Source organism: Dermacentor silvarum, chromosome 6, assembly GCF_013339745.2.
Source record: "Dermacentor silvarum isolate Dsil-2018 chromosome 6, BIME_Dsil_1.4, whole genome shotgun sequence".
Lineage (NCBI taxonomy): Eukaryota > Metazoa > Arthropoda > Arachnida > Ixodida > Ixodidae > Dermacentor > Dermacentor silvarum.
Window position 1 is genome coordinate 144,633,556 of NC_051159.1, and position 25,420 is coordinate 144,658,975.

At 48.1% G+C, this 25,420-nt stretch overlaps 1 protein-coding gene across 6 annotated transcripts in view; it reads right to left on the bottom strand.

Annotated features, from left to right (window-relative positions):
- LOC119456126 (uncharacterized) overlaps positions 1-25,420 on the bottom strand; it is a 241,705-nt gene that overhangs the window by 21,951 nt on the left and 194,334 nt on the right. For 5 of the 6 annotated variants that reach the window (XM_037717734.2, XM_049669556.1, XM_037717735.2 and 2 more), the window contains 7 exons: positions 21,431-21,649; positions 14,197-14,274; positions 13,247-13,325; positions 11,766-11,915; positions 9,038-9,140; positions 7,419-7,563; positions 5,203-5,390 (listed from right to left, as the gene is read on the bottom strand). In XM_037717734.2, the coding sequence (XP_037573662.1) occupies positions 5,203-5,390; positions 7,419-7,563; positions 9,038-9,140; positions 11,766-11,915; positions 13,247-13,325; positions 14,197-14,274; positions 21,431-21,649 (962 nt within the window). Of the gene's footprint in view, positions 1-5,202; positions 5,391-7,418; positions 7,564-9,037; positions 9,141-11,765; positions 11,916-13,246; positions 13,326-14,196; positions 14,275-17,407; positions 17,549-21,430; positions 21,650-25,420 lie in introns of those variants that run through there. The other variant, XM_037717736.2, reaches the window with a different exon arrangement.

Sequence of the window (25,420 nt, forward strand, 5' to 3'; positions counted from 1 at the left end):
TGCTTGTGACAATGAGGGTAGTGCAACTTTTACAGGCATGCAGAAGCTAACCTTGAAATAGTGCTTAAATGTCTCTTTTGCTCCATTTTAATACAGTCGAACCAGACTATATCGAACCCATTTACATTGAATTATCCGTTATATTAAACAATTTTTGAACATTAAAGTTCCAATGAGAAAATATTTCACTTCGCATGGCTCAAAACTGCCCCAGTTGGCTTTCTCGCGCAACGGCCTAGCGAGCTGCCAACATCCCCTCAGAAAAAATGGTTTAGCCCAGCTGCGCCTGTGCGGCTCTAACGCGCAAACACGCCGTGGTGTTGCAATGTCGGGGTCCGAGCGGCCATTAAGGTTCTGTGGCTGGTGATGTGCCACGTGCCGGGCGATCGAGAAGTCCAGGGCGACTTCCAAGAGATAAGAAAAAGGGTTTATTTACAAATTTGCGCGATGGTTCCCATGTACGAGCACATTCTCACAACATTCAAGATCCACTTTTTAAGCACTTCATTTCCCCCTTTCTCTCATTGGGGGAATTCAATGTACGTCTTCTCGGCCAATCGGAACTGTCTCACAGTCTGCAAAAGCCCAACCATGGTTACGCACCTCGCGGCCGGACTCCGCCTCTGGTGTCCAAGCTATGGCTCGTCCTCAATGCAACGCAGGTGCAATTTCATGTGAAACTGGGGTCGACACTGTTCCCACGAGGTTAATTAGTGTAGGCTCTTTGCAGCAATTATCAGGCTGCATGGGGCCAATGACCCCTTCACAGTTTGGAGTTCCAGAGCTCGTCTCATTCATCAGCTCCAGGTCTTTGACCAGATGAAGACGCAATGTATAATTGCTTGTCAATTACCTTGACATGATGCTGGTTTAGTCGCCAGCTCTTTGGCGTTGCAAAGACGAGGAAACGTGAATGGCTTTCCATAACTGCAGGTTTGCCGGTGAAGCATCCTTTGTTGTGAAGAGCTGCCAGTCATAACAGTGTTGCTAAACGCCAATCATAACAATGGCCAGTAGGGGTGTGCGAATACCGAATAGTAAGTCTCGAATCGAATACCGAATCGAATCAAGAAAAAAAAGCCGAATATCGAATCGAATATCGAATAGCAAAATTATTTAATAGAAGCTCGAATATTTACAAATTCTCATGCAAAAAAAGCAGCTGTTGTACGTGATCTGGGGTCAACTTCTCCCTCCGGGCCGTAACAATGTTGCCAGCCATCAAAAACAACTTTTCACTTGGTACACTTGTTGCTGGAATGCCCATGTACTTCATGGCCATCTTGCACAATCCTGGGAAGTGTTGCTTGCCTGTCTCTTTCCAGAATGCTAGAGGGTCTTGGTCCTTACTGCAAGTGGGCTCTCGAAGGTACCGCTGAAACTCCTCGATGTTGGCTGTTTTGAAGGAGTGTCTTCTTTTTGATGACGCTGCCAGCTTCTCAATGCTGTCCCAGATACTGCTGACGTGCTCCTTGTGAGCTGTAGATGTTGACGCTTCAGTATAGTCAATTGATGCTTCTCCTGGAGAGCTCTGCAACTCAGTTCTTGCAAGCTCCACGAGCCTTGTTTCCTCGAATGTTTGAGCACAAAAGAGGTTCTTAAACCTTGGGTCACAGGCGGTTGCCAACACATACTCCTTTTGCTCGTCCTGCCCTGGAAACCTTGTCCTCATGCTTTTCAGCAAGTTTCTTGCAAACTCTGAGGTGTCATCATCGGCTGCAATGCAGTCTTTCAGGACCATTTGTGTCCCATAGAGAAATGGTACTACTGACGACAAAGTTGCATATTTCTGGCCACTAAGATCTTTGGTCGCCGATGCGATTGGTTCAAGAGCTTTGACGAGCCCAGCCACTGCTTTCCACTCCTGGGGTGTTAGGTTGGGCACAGTTGTCTCAGAGGTGGCAAGCTCTAAACAGACGGCTTCTTTCAGTTGCACAAGACGTGAGAGCATGTCATGCTCGCTGTTCCATCTTGTTTCCACGTCTTGAATAAGTTCCAAAACTGAGAGCTCCATCCGTCGCTGGCAATCCTGCAGTCTTGCCGCAGCTTGGGCACTGTGTTTGTAATGACCGACAATTGCGCGACACTTCTTGAGAATGGCAGGAACTCCTGCTGTTTCTTCCTTGGCATCTTTTATAGCTAGTTGCAGTGTATGGCCCATACACTGCATTGGGACGCAAGAAATGCCCCTAAGGGCCGCACGGAAGTTTCGTGCATTGTCCGTCACCACATAGACTGACACTTCCTGCAGTGGCAGCTCCCAGTTATCCATCATTGCTTGCAGGTGCTCCATGATGTTGCAAGCAGTGTGACTCTCAGGTCACACTCCGGTTGTCCAATGCAAAGCTTCTCATCTCGAAGTTGGAGGTTAAGTAGTGGCAGGTAAGACTGATGTAACTTTGGTTAGACCTCGACGTCCACATGTCACTTGTAAACGAGATCGACTCTATGCCTTCCTGGAAGTCCGCATGCATTCTCTCCTTGACAGCCGTAACTGTGTCTCTGTACAACGCCGGGATGATTGTCCTCGAAAACGTCGTGCGACTGGGTATCTTGTACAACGGCTCCATGTGGTTCATAAGCTCTTTGAAACCTCGATTTTCGACACAGATGTAAGGCTGAAGGTCGAGCGCCAGCATTCGGGCAATCCTGGTGGTTATCGCCGTTCTCTCGCGCTGCGATAGGTCCTTGCCTGACTTCAGCGCACTTTTGATGAGCGGCTGTGCGCCTTCTGGTCTTCCTTGCTTCCCGCTGTCTCTCAAAAACACACTGTGCAAAGAAAGATGCTTGTTCTTGAGATGGTTCGCAAGTGGCGTCGTCGTACTCGATGGTGTTCGAAGTTTCATATCACAGCTTTTGCACGTAGCCTCTTGGGCCGAGTTCTTTACGAAATGTTTCCAAATGGCACTTTTCGTTCGTTCAGTCATCTCGCCCCTGACGTCGGACTACGTTTTCCGACAGATAACGCAGATAAAATTCGGGAACAGAACATGTCGGCTTCCCGATAGCCCGAGACTTCGTGGTTTCAGATTGCCCGGTGATACGACGCCAACGGCTAACGACGCGGAGCGCGTGGGGTGACGGGGGGGGGAGGGAAAGACACTGGCGCCACCTCTATCCGGCTTGCAAAAGTAGGAGAGAAATTGGTGGGCTCTGCGGCCGAGAGGTGGCGCGAGGGCCGCCCGCGTCGGCCACGCAGCGACGGGGACGGAACGCAGCCAAGGCAGCATGCCGTGGTGCGCAGTATCGCAGTTCGCTAGGGCGGTTTCCTTTTGTGCTCGCGAATTGCAGTCTCCGATTCCTCTCAAGTGTATACAGTCGCCGACCGATTTTCCGGACTTCGCGGGGACCGAAATATAGTCTGAAAAGTCGGAGTCCGAAAAACTCGTTCACCCTTAAAAAGAAAATTTATTAGGCTTAGAGTGGTATAAAAAAAATGTTTAATAATGCCCTGCCTTATACTACGCTTGGAGGCGATCAGATTTGCTTGGATCTGCGCAAGACTGACGTCTCCGCATACAGTCGACAAGAGTGTCACGGTAGAGTGTACTAGATTCTAGTCACGGCGTTGGCGATCTCCGTTAACGGATATCGCCATGGTGGTCGAAAAAACGAGCCCCGTTATTTCACACGTGGCCTCCGAGACGAGAGAATGGCGCGCGCGTGCGTGTCCCAATTTTGGAGGCCATAAAGGGGGCCACTAAAAGCCAAGCCTGGTCAAGTCGGCGAAATTCCAACATGGCGTTCTCCAAGAACGGGTAGCGTGGCTCGGAACGAGCGATTTAGTCCGGACAATCGAACTTGGGTGCCTAAATTCGTCCAAAAAATCAGTCGCGAAACTGCATTAGCTCTATGGGAACCCGGAAGGTGCATTTATGAAGTCTGGAATATCCAACACGTCCGAATTTTCGGAGTCCACAAAAAATCCGTCGGCGACTGTATACAACTCTTGCTTGTGAAGGAAATGAAACATGGTGCAGCCTGTGCGAGCGGCGCAAACAAAAGGCTGTTTTAGTTCAGTTTCACCGTTCGGCTGTGTCACGACCACAATTAAAGCTGCGTGCTGTCAGGTTCGTGGCATTCAAACTTTGTGTATTTAGAGTGTGTTTCGCATATTACCCGCCAACTAGGCTCGCCGAATATAACGAATATTCGAGTAACCGAATACTTAAGATTCGATTCGCGAATCGAACTATTCGAGAAGTTACAATTCGATTCGTATTCGTATATTCGAGTATTCGCACACCCCTAATGGCCAGCCAAAAAAAATCCTGGCCCCTTGCTGCAGGACAAGCCAGGATCGTTTTGTTGCGTTGTTTTCCCATGTGTTGCCTTTAATATTGCGTGATGGCTAGCATGATGCGGCATAATCTGCCATTCACCGTGAAGTTGGAAATTATCGAGTCGAGTGCAGAGAGAGAAGAATTCTGGCATCGTCTCAGCACCCTGGGTTGACAAGAAAACAATCCAAAACTTCACCGTCAAGCTGGTTTCTGCATTCCCAATGACGACAGTGAAAAGTGTTCCGACAGGTGCAAAGAAGCCATCGCGGGTTTGTAGAAAGTTTGGAGCAAGCTGTCAGCATTTCCAGAAGTTGTTGTTTCCAGAAGCTGTGACGGGTAAACGGTCAACAAGTTTGCATCCGTGGACGAAGCTACTGCAACATCGGAAAGCTTGAGAACAAGGACTTCATCGCCAATATCGTGAATCAGGACATGAGTGAAGGGAACATTGAGGACAACAACTCAGATCCTGCGCCCACCAGCTCCAACATGGTGCGTGCGCTCACGCTGTATCGGCACTTCTGCATGACCTTGGAAGGCTGCGGCCTCAACTCATCAAAGTCCTTGGACATTGTTGAAAAATGCATGCTTTTCCAGGCAACAAAGATATTGAAGCACAAGAAGACTGGCCACAGTAAACTGAAAGTAAATTCCTTTCATCAATAAAGTGCTGTTACAAATGGTATGTGCTTTTACGTTGTCCAATTCTTTAGAAGTTTATATTGAATTATGCTTTACATTGAACTGGTAGGTGTTTTTTTTTTTTTTTTTTCTTTGGCGAGTTCGGTATAACCAGGTTTGATAGCATCGCAATAGCCTACAGGTGTATAAATTGAAAACGTTGATAATACCATGTTCCACTTTTGTTTGGAGACATTGTATACTTCACAATGGCTCCTATGACACGGCGAGCACTAACCTGAGCAGGTTGGGTGCCCAGACGATGGCGACATTTTTGGCGGTCATGCCAGTGCGGTCTCCATGAGCGGCCACCACTGCCAGGTGGCGCACCAGCGTCTCGAGAGTGCGATAGTGGGGCGGCGGCAGCTCCTTCACCACCTCCCGGATGCGCAGCAACTGGTTGTTGCCCTGAAGTTGCATGGCCGCCTGCGACACGGAATACCAAAGGCCAGTCAGAAACATGGCTTAGATAGAGTTAAAGGAATTGTTTCCTGATTCTAACACTTACTGTACCACAGGAAATTATGAAAGTTTTACTAAATTTGCTAGCAATTTCCCAGAAATACAATGCAAAGACAGCCCTGTTCCCAATGCATGCGCTCGAGTAACCCCATAATTAAGAGAAGACTACACACAGTGCCACTAGCATTGACAAGCACCACCATAAAATGCAACAAGGAGCAAGCTGGCAGACATACTAGTTACTGGTTCACACTGTGAGGTACGTTTTCTCATGATGGCTATAATTGTCAGTGGCAGAGAAAGGGTTAAAGGAGTGCTATTGGCATGACAATTTTGGCCTGTTATTTTTTTTAAAGGCAGAGCTCTCTTTTGCCTATTCCCCCCCACCCTTTCCTAGAAGTGAAGTACAGAGAAGTGAAGCAGTCAGCATCAAAAGCAGCCAAGATTGGAGAAAGAACTGCAGTTAAATAAATGGGACCTGAGTGTGTAATCAGCTACAGTGAAGTGAAGGAGAAGTAAAGTGAGGACATTTCAGTAAACATCAAGTAAACTTCACTTATATAACCGATTCCCACATATATGCATGGGATCCACCCATTTTGCGTTAAACTAATCTCCAAACCCTCTGAGCCCAAGAAAATATACTGGGAAGTGTCACAGTGCCCGAAATTATTTTATATGTAATTGTTTCTATGAACCGGTTTCAATATCAGCCCCCAGAAGGTGGATGCGTCCTGACATCATGATAAATTTACTCAATCTCTTTGTGCGATCGCAGCAGCTGCCACAAAAAAGTTTCATGTTGTGCCGAAGAGATCTTCACATCAGTGGTACGAAGCAAAGCCTGCGACGCTTTCGCATCTACTCCTCTCCCACAGTTGATAGCTTCGCTCGCAGTGGGACGAAAAGCGCAGGCAGAGGGGAGCGAATGCTTCATCTGCCTCTCACTTCAACGTGTCTCCGAAACTCAAGATTTCGCGACTTCAAGCACTAAACGCACGGGAACACAGCACACATAAGGCAAAGGCAATCTCTGTCCGCATAACCTTTGCAGCCTTGGTGCAGTGTAGGGCAGGCAAGACAAACGCTCATCTGCACCCACTACACCTACCCCCTCTCATCGTACTTGATCACATTACCGCGCGCCCGTTGATACATTTTTTTTAAAGGGACCACTAAAAAAGAAGACTGCATGATCTGGGAAAACGTAACAGCTGATAATGCTTGCAACAGCACTAGTCTCTCTTACAGCTACTCTCTTACAAAACTCTTACAAAACATTATTTGATGTTGAATAGGAAGCCAACAATCTATGGCAAACAAGCTCGGTAAAGCGTGCTATTGCTGCCTGGCAGTTAAATTGAACGTTGAAACATGTTTTTGTAGTGGTTGTAGTCGTGAGCCACACTAAATGGAACTTAGTTTCCATCTGGCACTTGGGTGAATTCTAGCAATAACAGTCTCTTTTCAAGCACTCACAGCTCCATTTTAGTTTTCGTGCAGCCTTGCATATTGAAGTAACTACACAAAGTATAGAATGGGATGAGATTGTGTTCATGAACGTGGGTGTTGGACGACCCCTTGTGCATTTGCCTTACTCACAGTTTGTGTCTTCTAGCAAAACCCCACGCAGTATGGAGAAGGAACTAGCAAAGGTAGCTGTGTATGGAGACCAACATACACACAGATACCGGATAGCATGCAATGGCGCTAACATTGCTCAATTGACAAGCTGCCTATAATTCCCCAGACAGAAATAGCTAGTGATCCATTACTCCTGCGGTGCAAAACAACACAAGGGACATGAGAAGAATGACATGACCGAGCAGTGACGTGCTCCATCCTTTCCATGCCAACTGTGACACTTTGTGCTGCAAGAAAAATGTACACCCATTACGCTCTACCTGAAGAGATGTGGCAGTCTGAGTGGAGTTAAGACGAACCTTCACGTAGTAGCCAACAAAATCGTCTCAGAGCAAGCCTTTCACTTACGACAAACTTGTCATAAAGCTGGTACGTAAGTAGCGGGTTGGGCAGTTCTCGAAAGTACATCTTCAGCAGAGAGGCCACGCAATGTATGTCCTGGCGTATCTCCTCCTCATTCAGGTCTGGCACCCTGTCTTCGTCAAAGGTTACCCTGCAACAAAGAGAAGGACAAAACATTTGCACAACCATGCTCTAACAGAGCTCTACGGGTAATAAATATAAATGCTTCAATGAAGAAATAGGTCTTTATGAATAAAAGTGACATGTACTGCTTTTCATGTAGCGTGTGAATGACTAAACAGTAATCTGATGAGACGCAGACTGAAAGCAGCCTTTGTAATTCAGTGATCCTCGGACCTGCACAATGTGATGCATGGGTGTTGATTCCATAACCAGAACTAACATAAGGTTAGACAGTTTAGTACGTCTGTCTTTACTTGTTGATCACACTATGTTTGAAATCTCTTGGTACAGAACAAATTCTGAGAGATATCCCAGGCCATAATCTATCACTTAAGCCATACTTTCGCTAAATCCATTGAAGCATTTGCCATTCGTTTATCGTTAACAGGCCTCGAAAACTAGTCACATGCTCATTAATTCCTCTGCAGTGAGTTTCTTTCAAGTACTGGAAAAAGCAAAGTAATAATAAGCAAGATGCCACAAGAATTGTTTGACACGCAGCTAGCCCGGTGGCTTCATGTCCCACATGAAAATGACTTGATCATGTTCAAGAGAATAAGGGTATACATGAAAATACCTCAATGAACATGAAGATACCTCAACTTAACATGTAGAGTTTGTTGGTTTGTGTTTCTTGTTAAAGAATTTGCTCCAGTTAGCTAAAACTCATTTGCTTAATTACATAAATATCATTAACCTTGTAAACGCCTGGTCGTTCATACATGCTTGTGGTATCTTATCTGGTGGGGAGAACATTTGATGAAACTCCATGTGCTGCTCAGTGTGCAAACATTTGCATGTTGCAACTGAATAACAAGAAAAAATATTTTCTATGAACACTTTTCTTGTGTGCATGTTTATATCAGAGATTTAGGGTTTTCCTTAAAGTTACCTAATGAATGCTACTACAGATTTAAATGAAACCTAAAAATTTGACTCAGCATACATTTCAGCACATGCATGCAAACTTTGGTTAAAATTGCTTAACATTAATACATGTTCTGGCACACAAATTTTGAAATTGACATAAAACATCCCACTAATAAGACACAGCTTGAATCACTGAACACGTTTGGTCTGGCACTTCACATGGCGACCACAGGAAATGCCCACACGAAAGTCTGTTATGTATTCCATTTTGGGACCAGGTGACGCTTCATCTTTCAGAAGGTAGCCTAGCCAACTTTTTACGATAATTATAAGCTCCTAATTGTGCCGACATTGGTGAGAGTATACAAGAAAATATGATTGTGCTCACCATGCTGCAGTATTCCTCCCTGCCTCTCAATAGATGTATTATTTACCGACTTCCGCTCTGAATTTCGGCTCAATTTTTTAAATGTAAGCACAGAATGCCTAAGCTCGATTTTGAAAGAGAAAGCTCAATAGTGAATATTTTTGACAAATGTGTGTTTTTTGACACAGATCATTCTTTGACTCACCTTAGCTTCTGGATATTGGATGTGACACCAGACAACCTATAAATGCCATCCACGATCCCAAACTGTTCAATGAATTTGGCACAACTTGAGAGCACCAAGGGCACTGGAAGCAGGAAAACGTCATTTTCTAGCATCATACAAAAACTAACTCGAACAGCTTAACAAAACATTCATGTACATGCACACATAGATGGATGGACACAGGGTGCACAAGAGAATAGAAATAGCAGCTAGTTGAAATCTGGGCTAATAGAGCACAAGTAAAGTCAAAGGATGACTAAAGGAATTGCTTATGGACATACATATGACTCTCAAGTCCCTCTTTTTGCCCCCTTCATATGCCTGATCCAGGGCTGCACTCTAGGTCATCATTTTTGGGTATAGAACTTTTACAGCACCATGCCCATGGGTGCTGCCACATTTGGTCATCTGACAGCGCCGCCATTAAGCGCCTTCTAATCAGCGTTCCCTCGCTTGTTTAAAATCACCACGGAGGCGGCAAGCACGACTCAGACAGCCACTATTTTGATCACCAAGGTGAGCAGTGAGTGGGCAGATGATACAAAACTTTGGTTAAAGCTGCAGAGGCAGTGTAAGTACCTTTCATTCATCCATTGTCTGCTTTGCAATTTTATTATGTGCAAACTTACACGCTGAAGGTGATGAATGTAGCAGCCTGATATTTGCTTTATACCCTTTATATTATAGTCTTTACAGCGGTAGATTTCCAAGGCTGTTGCCTGTTCTAAGTCTGTCGTTAACTTTATGTAAAACAACTTCGCTCAGGAATAGGTGTGTGTTCGCAAGCTGCTCATCCACGCCGGTGGGTTCAAACACATCATTCTTGTCGCCAAAGGTTTTCCAATTATTTACAGTGCATATTAAAATGTATTCGCCATATGCATGGACAAAAATGTTGCAAGTGGCTGAGCAATCGCTCGCCTGCTGTTTATTCATGGCGCAGAAGGAAACCTTGTAGTGCCCACATATTATTCCATGTTTGACTTCGCTGCGATGGAAAGTGAGGTTGCTTGAGTAAGTCAGTTGTCTTTGCATGGGGAGAACGTAGCACTGACTTTCATGCTTATAGAAGTTCAACATTCCGTTATATTTTGTGCAGGGCGTGGTGGCGGTAATGTTGTGTTGTTGCTGCAGCCAGTGTTAGCGTGGCAGTCATTGCTGACAATCGATTTGCTGGTCTTTGCCTGCAATTGGCAATCCAATACACGTGGCTGAGCTTTTTTTGCTCGCCTTGTGGAAAGGTGTGAATGACGAATGGTCGTAAACAATGGCACTCCTTGTGCAGCTGAGGGGGACGAAGCTCACACACATTCTCATCCTATGCCTTCAAGTCTCCGCCGACGAAGTTCTTGCAGTTCATGACAGAGCACATCTTCCCTCTGCTCTTCCACATTTGAAATAAATAGTGCCATTTACTAAACGATATCCGGCCTCTTGGCAGAATGTTATTGGAGCGGCCGGTGGCAGTTGATGCTTGCTTGATCCCGATTCAGAAGGCGAGCAATGGCGATGTGCCTGTGGCAGCCGCTGGTGCACGATGCGCAGACTGCTTGCTCTAGAAGATCTACATCATTCTCGGTACAAATTCCTCGGATGAGCAAGTTCACATGCCTGCACTTTGTGCAGACACGCAAGCTGAAACTTGGCTTGCCTAAGTGGACAGTTCTGTCCAGTGAATGTATGAACAATTTGCATTCTGAATGGTTCCAGCACTTCAAGCTTCAGAGCTGCAAATGAGGCCAATTATTTCATATCAGGTGTTTGCAGAATTCAGTGTAGAACAGTGCAGACAACCAGAAGGCAAAGCGAAGCAATTTTAAGGGCCCCTGATACACTTTTTGAACACCGAAAGAAAATGCTGCCGATCTATCGTAGAAGCTGCTTTGAACACGTGAGCCAAATATTACTGCACTGCATGCAGCAGGAAATTTACAATCTCCCGTCAAACACGGAAAAAAATCGCTTGCTCTCGGTCCCACAATGTCGTCATGCAGTGTCATCGAAACCAACTGAAATGGCAATAGCTTTGGTTGGTACCAAAGCTATTGGCTGATTTCATGATCGCAAGAGCAATCTCAGTAATGCATAATTTCTAATTTTTAATTAAATGAATGAAAAATACATATGTCTGCCATCTCAAAAAGATAATATATAATTTCATCTTTTCACTACGCATAGCTGCGTCTGTGGCGCGTGGCCTTCAAGATGGCAGCGGCGTGCTGCATAGTGTAGTTAATAACGGCTGCCATGGGGTGCTGCGACAAGCCCTTTCGCCACCGCGACACTTTTGACTGGTTTCTCCGCTGTGTAGCTTACAGCACGCTAGCGGAGATGAAAAGAGAGAGAAAGTCAGCCAGCTATTGGTACGTAACTCCACTTATAGTTGGAAGGATTTGAAAAATATTTCCAGCATGAGATCCGCGAGATTATGTCCTTAATTAGCGAGGTCATTCTATGATTAGTTTGAAACGTGTTTCAGGGCCCCTTTAAAATCTTAGCTTAGCGGATTAGACGTTAAAAAAAATCCTTGACTGAATTTTTTTTCCTTGTGCAACATATCAGTCTTCAATCAGTAGGCTGGTTTCAGCCTGCCTCCTGATTTTGGTCAGCCAGTAGAAAGTGTAATGTCAGTGTCACACATCCATCTTTTCAACCACAAAATGCTACGCTTTTTGAGAGAACATAATGAGAATAGAAACATACTAACCATCTCTACCAGTGTTGGTGAGGTGCTCGCCAAGATCACAGCCAAAGACCCGCTCCCTCAAGATCCCACTTTGCTTGAGTTTCCTCCGCGAGGGCCGCGACAGAAGGAACGACCGGAAGAAGGCAATCAGCTTGCCGTGCTTCCGCAACACTGCAGCGCACAACATTCCAAGCCAAATACTTCGTGAAATCTCGTGCAGTGCATACACTCACACAGTGATTACAGCCAACACTCACACAGCCTCCTTTTTTTGTTCAGCTACCACTGCTTCCCATTTCTCGCCTTCAATCGGTGTGAAGACTTTGCGGGGAAAGTCATTATGAAAGTGGCAATGACAACTGCAGCAGTGCTATGGGGGAAGTCTCGGTGTAAAGGGTCTGAAGCTATCAGCCGAAAAATAAGACCATTGCAGAGGCAGCAATACAGTGAACACGTAATGACGAAGGTCTTTAGCTATGGCAAGAAGCCCAGCAATTAAGGTTATGCAAGCCACAGATTCCAGTACAAAGGCCCTACTTCCACAAATATGAAAACCTAGATTACACAACAGCTGGTTTGCAAAAGACTAACTGAACTTCGTGTGCTCATACAAATCAAGCTTCACCCTCTGGGTTTCGCCCTTGCTCCTACACCTACTTGGCGATACATGCCACACACAAAAGTGAAACATCTGTTACTCCAAAGGACATTCTCTAAGAAAACTGTTGCTCATAAAACTGCTCATAACTGAAGAGTGTGCCAGGTATTACAAGTGGTCTTGCATCCCATTACCACCCACTGTATGGCAAAATTCAGCTTACTACAATGTCTTGCTGCAAACATTAAAATTTAGTCATAACTAAAAAAAATTTAGCCTGATATTTTACTTACATGCATACCTTGGCACAGCCTTTTCGTGTTCTACACAGTAACTCCGCATGACAAATGTAAAGAACAGCATTTACAACACAATACATAAGGGCAAAGTAGCAGACAAGATGAAAAGTTAAATCAAATTGTGTGAAAGCTGCAAGAACAAAAACAATGTTTGCACACTTAATGAAGTAGGCTCTTCAGCACAAATAAAGATATCTGCTTACAGCATCAAAAAGATATTAAATGGAAGCCCATGGGTTTGCTATCTCATGCCACGTACATAGAAACTTTGTAACGGGATTATTTACCAAACAATGTCAAAATGAAGGCACCCAAGAACAATTGTTTTTTTTTTTTTTTTTCACTCAAAAACAGCACAATAGTAATTCTACAAGTGAATAATTCTTCAGCTAGAATTATGGTTACCCAGCTAACAAGAGCTCGCTACCTTAAGAGTCTGGAAATCTAGCCAGCTAGCTCATGAAGTCAGAGGTGCAGCTGCTTATTTTTAAGAAATTCGCTTGATTTGGGATTTTCAAGCACTACATGCACATGTTCCAGATCCAAGGCATAAAATATTTTGGCAAGAGGAAACAATGCTGAGTGCATAAATGAGTTCTCATCACCTGGCTTTGTGGGAATCTTCAGGTTGTGAGGAATTTTGTCGCCGATCACTTGCACGCACTCACTTGGGAAGAAGCCAACCTAGGGACAAACAAACAGCAGTGGGGTCAGGAGTTTGTAAGAGCCAGGGAGAACATCAAGAAGTGTCGTGCCCTACTAAAAACACAAGGACTGCCAAATTTCATGGCGATAAAATGTGGAATGATTTGTGGCTTAATGTTGATTTTTTTTTCCCCTGCTTCAATGCTGGTGATGGATTTAAGATTGCACTGTGAATTTACAATTGTTTATTTATCACTAGTTTTTGTTCTCTTTTTGTTTAAAATTCATGTAATTCATTTCTACTGTGACTCACTTGTACACGCAGTTTCATCTGCACCCGAAATTAGTCTGTTGGCTATCTGTCTGAGTATTATGCTTGCATTTCTTGATAATAAAGCTGACTGATTGATCAATTAAAGGTAATAGTAGAAAATGTAATTTAGGAATAACATTCGTAGGTACAACGACAGCAATGTGGGCTATAGATTAAACATGGGCGTATGATATTTTAGTTTGGATTAAGTGCAAGGAGTGGATTTGGACAAGTGATATTCCTATAGTATTGCACAGAGCAGGCAACAAGTAGTCTATCAGAAAAATAGTCTGGGTCCCAAGAAAAATGACATGCCGTTGAGGGTCACAGAAAAATAGATGGAGTGACGAAAAGCAACTTGATAGGTATGGGAAGTGTTCTGTTGAATAAGGATGAAGGTACTCAAGATATGTGGCACAGGTCTTTATCTTGCATTGTACTTAAACAGGTCGATGATGGTGGACATGGCTTGTAAGTTTGCATTACTCTGCTAAGTAATTCCCATGCCAGCACATGCAATCATTGTTTTCATTTTTTTGGCAAGGAACGCTAAGCACTACAGTCAGTGATGTGATGACTACAGTTGTGATGGCTTACCTCAAAGCCTCGCTTTCCACGCCACCACATCGACTCATCTGCCGGTGGCATATCAATCACCGATACCATGTCCCCAACCTGCAGTGAACAAGTAGAAAACAATGACACAATCATCACTGAGCACCCTTATTAAGTAGAAGGGAAACAAACCACTAAGTAGAAATGACGTCACTTTATGTAGCAGCACTTTATTACCATAAATAATAGTGCAGTGAGGATCAGCATGCTACAAACACACACTGAAACTTTGCACTCGCAAGGACAGAATGCTTTCAATCTAACAAAAAGTTGTAATTTGCTCATTAACATGCTTTTAACTAACAAAGAAAGACAATATATACATGCAGCATAAGAACAAAGGATTAGGGAAGCACAATAATCTCATGTTAGGGACAAAGCTGCCACTGTTGCCAGAACCAAAAGCAAAAAGACAACTACAAACAACAGCAACACACAAGTACTTATGCATGGCATGTTCGAACTATATTTGCTGATTATTTCCGCACTTCTCAGTGTAGAAATATCAGACCCCCAAAGCTGCACCTCAGCCCTTTCCAACATTCCTTGCATGTGGCCATGGATGTGTGTATGTATGAATAACTTACAAAGTGCAGCAACACAGACACAATGGCACATGCACAAAACACAGACTCTTGTCATGGCTGCATTACTTATTATGATTATCACTTTCAGACGCTCACTTGGCTCTTAATGTGCTCCACTCAAGCTAATAATTAAGTGTAGTGCATGCACATTTAGTATTTAGAGGCACAGTGGAGGCAATAGGCTGGCCCCACCGCTTATCTAAATGGTTGAGGTTATACCTGCATAAAGGGTTTAAGTTTGGCATCGGGGCAAGCCATTCTTACATAACTACCAGTATCTCTGCACTCAGTAGCTGCTTCACCAACGCTGCTGCTGCAAGACAGCTCGCCGTGAAAAGATGCAAAGGATGGCATATTGTACTGCTAGTGTTGCTAGCCATTGTTGCGTATGCCTTTTGTGAAGAGCTATGAATTGGGCTAGTTGGTGTGCACTCATTTTTTCTTTCGCTAAGTACTGTAGGACGCAACAGGGACGAAACAAATACTAGATATGAAGCGGACACAAAGTGACACAAGCGGACACGAAGTGACACGCTACAAGCGGACACGAAGCGACACGCTCCCGAAGCGACACGCTCCCCTGTGTCACTTCGTGTCCGCTTGTGTCAATTTGTGTCCGCTTCATATCCAGTATTCGTTTCGTCCCTGTTGCGTCCTACAGTACTTAGCGAAAGAAAAAAATAAGTGCTTTTTGTGGCAAATGTCATATCATGCATATGCTGATGTATGCAATAAGGCATGCCCGACTAAAGAAGGTATATGTAACAAAGCATTTAGCATGTTCACTAGACACCAAAAAAATCACTGCTTACCGACATATTTCTCAACCCATAGAATAAAAGTGCACATCAGTGTAGACACTGACAGTATCCTGACCGCAGTGCACATCCTTTATTTTTGAAAACTTGCGCAGTGAGTGTGTAGTTTAACATTGCAAAGCAACACTTCGGCTATGGCAGAGGCCGGTGAAGGGCTCAGGACTAACTTTTACTTCCTTGGGTACTTTCTTTAATGGTCCACTAAATATGGGTAGGTAAACGGGGATCTTCGCACTCCCCCTCCATAGAAAAGCAGCAGTCGAAATTAGTAATCGAACCTGCAATCTCGTACTCCGCCACTGCCAGTGCGCCGCCATGGCAGGTAACTGCGAGCGTTTGCGTATTTGCAGCCCCCATAGTCAACACAGGAATCATGCGGCCGAAAATGGCTTCTTCGACAGGTGCAGTAGAATGAGTTGTCAGACCGAAGTGGTAGCGAAACCAATCGCACTAACACAATCGCGTGCGCCCACTCTGGTCAGTCGTGGGAACGAGTGAACGTAGCCGATTCGAAAGACACCGTCGGTGACAAGTTCGACACGTCTCTCGTGGCCAACCAGCGCCGCCATAGGGCAACAAACCCACGCCGTCGAGCGAACACGGCAGCGGGAGAGCGCCGGTTGGCGTTCGGCCCGATCGAGATCCATGCTCCCAAGCGTGCCATTCTTCAAAGGCACCGCGCCAGGACCGCGGGCGGACGGAGCACGCCCTCGCGCACCGGTTAACAATAATCCCTTGTTTGCGCATCGCGTTACACGCCCGGACCACTCGAGGTCGGGCGCGGGTCGAAAAGAAAACGACCCCCGAGCTCTCTGTCGGGGCCAGCGAGCGCGGATTCGAGGAGGATTCGCCGAACGCGCAACGCCGAAGGAGCCTTGACCCAGATCGCCACCGAGTATGCGACAACAGCGGGCAGAACCAATGGCACGACGCCCGCGCAAGAAGACAATGCCCCGCGGCCGTCGTCGCCTCGGGGGACGACGACGCGGTGGCAGCAGCGCCCGAGGCGCGGCCACCGCGCCACCATTTGCGCGCTACACGCCCCGCCAGAGATCGCGGCGGCACATTGTCTTGACAACCCACGGCGGGCCGCACAATGGACCGCATCATTCGCTGCCGCCGCCTTCCGACGCCGAGCCACGAATTCCCTCCAGTTTTTCATTCGTAGCTTTTCCTCGACGGGTATAAGTGCTGGAAGACCAGGCGGTTCCTTTGTGAGCCGGTACCTAACGCCGACCCGCCTTCGGAGGCCCCACGTGCTACTCCGCAAGGTCCGTGAGCCGCCTGGAATTCGGCGCGCAGCTCGAAACGGCGCGTGCATTGTGCGCGCCGCAGTCGCAGAGTGACGCATGGCCGATCGAGACACTGCCACTAATGGCCCGCGAGCGACCGTAAACAATGAAGGCCTCGAGCTAACGAGACCAAAGCGGAACGGGGGTCAAGACCACCGGTGGAACCATGCACCGGGCCGATACTGGGGCAGTTTGGCATTTCACCCTCCCCTCCGTACGTTCGTCCACGAAACCTCGGTTGCGATGCGTCTCTCCATCACAGGCCTGTCCCTAATGATGGCTCTCCTCGATTAGGTGCACCAGCGTTTCGCCACGACAATGCCTGCTCGCGAAGCACGACGATGGACTTCAAGGGCCCGTGGTGTGCTCATTGGATCTCGTGCTACCACCGCGGCGCAGAATCGGCCGCGAAGTCATAGAACCGCGACTGCTACACCAAGCAGACTACAGATCGCTAAACTGTAAAGGCAGTTACGGGCACCGGCAGCGACCTTACTTGGAAACGGAGGCGAACGAGAAATCCTGCTTGAGCATCGCGCTGGGACATGTTGACGCACGACAGGTGATGAATAGCTGTGCTCGACCAACCGGTGCGAAAGAAGTCAAGCGATGCGCATAAGGTGAGGCCGGTCTGCTCGCAGTCAAAAAAAAAAAAAAAAAGCGCATCTGGGCCCGTATTTTGTAGCGATGCTTTTCCGGTAATAATGCCTTCTCGCGCTTATCGCGCTTTGTCAGTGGTCAGAGCGACGGTCCGCTCGCGTTATCAACGGGACCAGCCGGCCGTGAGCGGTGGCTGATAAGACTAGTATATATATATATATATGGAACAAGTCATAAGGCATCGCTACAAAATCGCGGCCCTGGTAAACTGGCTGTGTCGGTGACGGAATGATCGCTCCTGAAGCGGATCACTATCTCTCCAACGCTATCTCAGTCCGGTAGAATCACGCACGTGCATAGATAAAGAAATTTATGGCACGTGCGCCAAGCGGAATTCTAAGCGAAACACTCGCCGAACCGTGTCCCGCTGTTTTATGTATTTTATTTTTAATGCGAAGCATTCTTTGCCTCTCAACCACTTTGCGCCTGTGATCTGTTTGGCTTCGTCTGCGGTTTCTTCAAAGAAAATGATGTGTTCGGTATCGAGATTCGAACAAAGGCCCCCTAGTGGCAATAGCCGTTGAGTTCATGCGCCGCCACAGGCGCGTGAACTCAACGAGTTAATAGCAACCATACTCTACCACTGTAACCATACCACTAGCGCGCGCGATTTGCTTGTACAAGCGCAAGCGCGTTACTTTCTCGCTCCCATCCCTCGTGGTGTGTGCGTGTCAGCGTCATACAGCTCTAAAGCATAGTGTCGCGAATTTCACGTGCGTAGGGGTGCACTTCAGAAACACGTATACCACACGGCTTCCAGCAACGCCAAGTCAAAGCGCCGCTATCTTAAGTGGTTCACGCACCAGGAGCGGTCGTTCTGCCAATGACACGGCGCGCTCCCGCGAGGCGACGACTTTTAACCCTGGCCAGACCGTCCACTTACTACGCTACGCGTCACGAGGAATGACACGGAGAAAACAGACGGTTTTAAATCACACCTGCCGAGGAACTAGCAGGCGACGAGTTCCCGAAGGAAATAAAATAAATAAAATAAACAGGCCGCGCGTTAGCCACCGCCCAGCCCTAATACTTCGCCTAATGACGCCACCAGAAAGCAAGGGGAAAAAAACGGGCCGACCTCGTCATGCGACGTCGACAGCGCCCCTTACAGAGCCGCAAGCGGCCAAGACAAGCAAGCACGTTCGCCCTCCTCCCAGAACTTGGAAACGGGGCGCCGGCCAACGCCGATGTTGCGATCTTATGCCCACGCCCTGTTGAAAGAAAATTGCCCCCGCTCGGATAATTGCATAATGCGCGCTGGAAAGGAAAAGTGGTGCGCGAGGCGAGGCAGCAGCAAACGCTCAAGAGCAAACAGACACCACATGGCGCGCCGCGCATGGCCCCGCGATGTTGAGTCAAGACTAAATGGAGGCCGGCTGCGAATCACGCACACGGGTCACCGGCTGGTACATCTCACCAGATGTGCTTCTGCCTCACAGGCCGACCGAGGAGGAGGCTCTATTTAAAAGCCATCCGAACTTTGGCGGTCATGGTGACACGGTCAAAATATCCGGGCAAAGGCCGATGCTAAGTCGCCAAATTACTGGATACATGCGTTTCACGCGTGATGCGATTTGAGATACCCGAGTGAGGGCGACTTTCTTCGTGCGGGGAGGTGGTCGTTCACACCGATGTCAACGGACGGCGAGGACAACCACTTTTCTGGAGTAGGCATGTCTCCCGACCACTCCCCGTGACAAATAACAACGCAGCACCATTAGCGTGTTGGGCCGTCGCAAACTGCGATAGCCGTCACATCTTTCTCCCCTTTTCATTTGATTTTGAGGCGAACGCAGCGCAGCACGTGGAACTGGCGTATTACGCGCCAACAAATACGTGAAACACGGTCTATTAGTGAGCGTTTTCTACGTGCATGCGTCTTTAGCGATGTCCTGTTTTAAAAATGTGTCACCAACTATAGCTGGTGTTTCCACAGGGTACTGTCGCACTTGCTTAATTTCGAGAGCTTGCACAGGCGACACCACTAAGCACTGGCGGGAAAGAAACGTGAACATGAAGGGCTTTCAGCGGCACGATATTTCGCTCGCTCCCGTCGCCGAGCAGCCTAAAACGCCCAGAGGACAGGGCACAGAGGCTGGCTCTAATCGCGTCTTATCAGGCGAAAGCGGTGATGGCGACTTCGCGCGGAAGGACGGAAGCGCTTCGTTTACTGTACAGCCAGAGGCGGCCGCTGGTGCAAGTCGTCCCAGCTGGTCGGCACGCCGTGCACATTCACTCGAAGGGGTGTCCTGGCCCCGCTCCGACGCCGTAAAGCTTTTGGCAGCAGGGCTGCTCACGTCGAGCGAGCCCGGAGCAGGGCTTGAGTAGCGGAGCGGCCATGCGGATTGCTCGACCCCAGATGTCGCCATGTGGTGCTCTCGCATCGCTAGATGCCGATAAGGAAGCGCGACGACTACGCGCGCTACATGCGCGCGATACGCCAACCACCCGACGGTGAAGGAAATACGAGACAGCTCAAGGGGACACAGCGAGAGCTGTTCCCGCGTCCCCTAGCACACCCCTGCACAGCCGCGATGAGCTCCAGCGATTCAAACAGCTGCAGCGCATTCCACGTTCGCGGAGGACATGTACACCGAATAGCGGGTAGTGAGTGAGAGATTTACGAGCCTCTAAAACGCACTAGCGGTAAATTTACTGGCGCAAAGAAATTAAAAAAAAAGGGGGGGGGGGGGGGTGGAGTGTGCACGGAATGCCCACAAGGATTCAATTCGCTTCATTCACCCAGGTACTCGCTGACCACCCAAGCTAGAAGCTGTATAAAAGCCTTGATGGCTCCATTGTATACTCATGAACATTTCTGTAACTGGCCGTCGCAGCATGAAATGCAGGTCACGCAGTAAACTCCCCCCGTGAACCTGTCCTCTTCGCTTTTTCCACTTTCTTTCTCTCTCCCGCGCCTCCAAAAGTTTGCCCAACACGTGACCTCCTGCGCTCAGCGGTCTCGACCCAGTGTGTTTGTTTCCCGGTACGTTTTATTTATTGTAACGTATACATTAAATTTCTTCGCTGCAACGGGCTAGAGCGGTAGCCGCATGTACGTACGTTGCTGTCGCACTTGCGCTCAAAACGACGGTGGAATGGAAGGCACTAAAACACACACACACACACACACACACACACACACACACACACACACACACACACACACACACACACACACACACACACACACACACACACACACACACACACACACACACACACACACACACACACACACACATATATATATATATATATAACGCCTTCCGTAAGATGGTCAAATTCTGGGCCACGTTTTCTCTCTTCAGACACTTTTTCTTCGTTTTTTATAGTGAAGCATTTCCTGCCACGAGTACGGTAAGTTTCTCGCTCAGGGCGGACACATAATTCTGCCACCTGTTCTACGATCAAGGCGGGTTCATAGGACGCTGAATGGCTCGATGAAACCGGCAGTGCCTTCTGCAAGTGTCAAATCGCATGTCAGTTAGCTCGAGCACATGTTGAAATTAGCAGGCTCGTAACAATCGCGAGCTGGCGATCGTTACAGTGCAACTTCACGCAAACTGCGCGGACTGCTTCGCTTTCCATCATTTGGAGAAATAAGACCTTGTGTGCGAAAAACGGAAAGCGTGAGAAAAGTTACTCAGTATGGCTTCCGCACAATCTGAAAGAGCTGGCGGTGCATGTTCTGCAGACCTGCACCAGGGAGTCAAACGCAATCGAGAACGTATAATATGTTTTAAATGTGTGAATAAAAGCAAAGCGCACATGCTCTTACAGAGCGCGATAAGCAATCTCACATCCGCAGCCCAGCACCCAGAGTGAAACACTCCAAACTTGCATGGCCACTACGCACCTGGAAGGAGATCTCATCAGGCGCCTGGGCTGCGTAGCTGCGCGTGACGTAGGCGGCGGCCACAGCGGGCGTGTTGATGGCCGACTCGTCCGTCACCAGTAGCCGGTGGCCGCGGTTGTCGAGCTCGAGCCAGTTGAGCACCGAGCCGCAGCTCACCAGGTTGCCCACCAGGCACGAGAAGCGGCACAGGTAGTCCGACAGCAGATCGCGCACCAGCACCTGCGCGCGTTCCGCAACACGTGTTCAACCGCGTGACAACAAAGAAATTGCATTTCTGTCAGAGGAAGGAACGAGGCGCAACAGAGACAACATTGATTGCGCGCATAGTGTGACGAATCGGAATGAATGTTGACACAGAGGTAGAGAACTCTAGGTTTTAGTCGCTGATTTGTGAGCGCTTGGGGCCCCGTTGGTGTGTCTGGATACAGTTTTACTATTGGAGGTGACATGCCAAATTAACCCTGCCGGACAGGCTACCACCTAGGGTCCAACTATCGCAGCGTAACAATTACCTGTAACATACAGAAGCCTTATGACGCTGTGTTGCACCAATGCGGGCAGAACTCTTCATGACTGTATTCTGGTCATCTACAAGCGCATCTATAGTGGCGAAGGGCAGTATAAATAACATGTATGCCATGTTATTTAACCTGTATGCAACAACATGTATCATGTATAAATAGCCGTATGGTTCATTGCAGAGTCCCAAGATGTCGCCACTAGCGCTGCTGTTTTTCGGGCACGTCTTGGTGTTTCAGGACATGTCAATGCCAAAACTCTCCATAGTAACCAATGCGCTTGCGCCGCGCTAATTCCAGGTTTTCTTGTTATAGCCTGCCGTCAATTACACATCAGTCAGAAAACGCGATTTATTAGTGCTTCAAACGAATATGGCGCTGAGGCGGCGCTTGTACGGTTCAAGGGCTCTCACCACCTCGTACGACGACTCCGACATCGAGGCACACTACATCATTACGGCTCCTCAATCCCCCTCCCCCGCTCAATCAAGCTTGGTAACATCCTTGAAAGGGTCCGCCACGTCAGCACAAGTGCTAACCAGCTTATATCAGCGCTCTCGGCGTTTATCTTGCCCACTTAGCGCGGCCGTTACTTCGCCCTGGGTCGCGCAAAATGTCCAGGTGCCGCGTTCGCCAGCGCGCAAATTACTTCAGTAATAATGGCTCGGGCGAATGTGCTCCTTTTTTTTTTTTTTTCCCAGAGAAAGGAAAAGCCGACCAACTTCTTTTTATCCGTCAGCCAATTTTCGCGCACGCCGAAGACGTGAACGATTCTTAGTATATACCTCGTTGGCCTCGTTTCACAAAACGTGGCGCTCGTCGCACGCCGATTCGCGTTGCAAAATGGCAGCGTGTGAAGCAGTCGCCAAACAGGCGAGACGCGGACGACGAAAAGAAGATTGAAGAGTAGATTGCAAGCGAACATGTAGCGTTTCGTTTCGCGTAGGTTTTGCCTTTTCTCTTAGAGAAATCGCTAAGGCAATCATTCAGCTAAAGCAGTGCGAAATTGTGCTTTACCAGACAAGTACCGTCGAGCCGAGGAAGATGTGAAGCACGGGCGCCCGCGCTCGGTGTTGAAGCAAACGTTTTCTATCCATCGCACGTACTTGTTGCCTGCAGCTGCTGTCCAGTTCTCCTCTGGGCCATATCGAAAGTATGAATGCGTCCACGCTTTAGGCACAAATATGAGCCGTAGCGAAGGCGGGAACACCTACTGTTACAACCCCTCAGCTCCCGCCTTTACCGCCGCAGGGTTCACTCAGTATAAAGTTTCTTATCCTACCGCGAGCCTCTGCGCGGTCTCCAACAAGCGGCGATACGCTGTGCCACTTCGAAATGCACCAGCCGACTGAGCGCTTCGAGTGCTTTCGCCATTTCCTGGTGGCGCACGGAATATACGCGCAGATGTCAGACGACCTGGGGAGTCTGTCGAAGGCTCCCCGTCGGTCGCAGTCGCCAGGAATAACTGCAGGCCTCCCGCGCTCGCCCTGCGAACGCAAGGGCCGTGCGGGAGCTCCGCGCACACGCAAATACACAGTCCCATTTCGGGCAGGGTGCCGCAGCGGGCGCACAGCTCGCATCGCGATACCATATACGCGCACGTACTTGCACGCGAGGCATCCCGAGATGTGGAAGCGTTGGAAACAGGAAGCAACTGCCGCAATAAGTTTGCTGTGTGTTTACGCCAAGCCCGACATCGTATTTTCTTAAAGCGAAGATTTTCTTGCGCACCCTCGCCGGGTTTTCGGGACCACGGGTGCAGCGTGGCTGTTCTCTAGCCGAATAGGTCAACCAATCACAGCGGAGGACGCGCGCGACATCACTGCCACTGGGTTCGTTTACTACCACCAGATGGTGCTCGCCTCCACGCATCCGCGGCGGCCGTGAGAAGGATGAAAAATAAAAAAGAACCAGAAAAAAAATCGTGTTTCGACTGTTTATGCACTCATATACACTCTACTAAGTTTCACTGTACGTATAGATTCCAACTCATTGGATCTAATTTTTTTTTCCTCTCAGTCTGGGTGGGACAGCGAATACTGTTCCGATAATCGGAACATCAGATTTATATGCCAATGGCACAGCGTTGTTTCTGCTGCTGATGTCCTTAGCATGCATGCTGGTATCGGCTCCCATGGGGGAAAGCTGGGCTGCATTACAGACGGTTGCGTGTATTTGCCGGTGGCGAGCAGAATGACGGACGACACAGCGAACGCTGTGACTCGTGAAAGTCCTGCCATTTAAACCAACTGAGAAGGTTGAGGCTGAACAAGCGAGTGCATGATTATAGATCGAATAGCGTAAAAAAAAGCGACAGGTTCAGCGGCGTGTCGGTCAATGGAAAAATAAAGTACATTTTGTTTGTTTGCTCTTACTTCGCTGAGCTTGCTTGTTTGCGGAGGTGGCGGGTAAGGCTGGCAAGGCAACAGAGCAGCAAGCGGAAGGCCAAGACAATAGGGGATGTGCGAAATTCTGAAAGTGTGCTTCTCTGCAGCTAACCACGATGGCGGCCGGACCTCGGGTTAGAATCGTAGACAAGATGCGGGCTGCTGACACCATTCCTGCTGCCTTCACTCCCTCGCACCATTCAAGCTCTGAAAACACGCCTCGGGTTAACCATCATGGTTAGGGCAAGTTAGCTGATTGTGAAAGCCTGCTTACGAAATTTCGCATATCCCCTATCATGTCAAATACACGACATGGGAGGTGTCCGCCTCTACATATAAGCGGAATGCATAGGCCGCTAATCGACAAGCCGAAGACTGACTGTTTTAGGACCTTGCATGCTCCTGCACCGCGCCGAGTCCAGAAAAACGCGCATAGTTCGCGAGCCTCAAGGGATTCAGTAAGATCAACAAGCTTTCTGGACGGCGCGAACAGCAGAAATAACTATAAAGACGATGTCCGCATGGCTCGAATGCCTCGACCGGCACCGAAAGCTGCAGACTCTATACAAGCGTATATACATACAGAAGAGGGAAACCGAATTCCTCGCTGCTGGCAAGGTGCGATAAACATCCCTGCCAATATAGCCCCTTTATAGTCTAGTGGCGAATGCGTCGGCCGCGTGATGCGGCGCGTATGACGCACGTTATTTTCGTGCCCTACTCAAACACGGCCCTCTCTCTATAGTCTTGACGGATGCCACGCGCAACAAGGCCCGGCTCGGGTAGCCCCCACGAAGGAGCGACTGCGCCGGCGCGCACCTCCGAAGCGCCGTACAAATCGAGAACGCAAGTATACGAGACAAGAAGACGGGAGGCCGCCGCGGGTCGGGAAAAAACTAAGCGCACGGAAAATACAGCGGGTCGGCGATGAAGGAAATTCGGCTATTTCGGTGTCAAGCTATAAGGCGCACCCCTGCGGGATTGTTTCCACCAATGGCACCGTTTATGTGTATACAGTTGGAGGCGGCGCGCGTCAGATTCGCTTTTCTTTTCCGTTCCCATTCGTTCGTATATAGGGTTTCCTT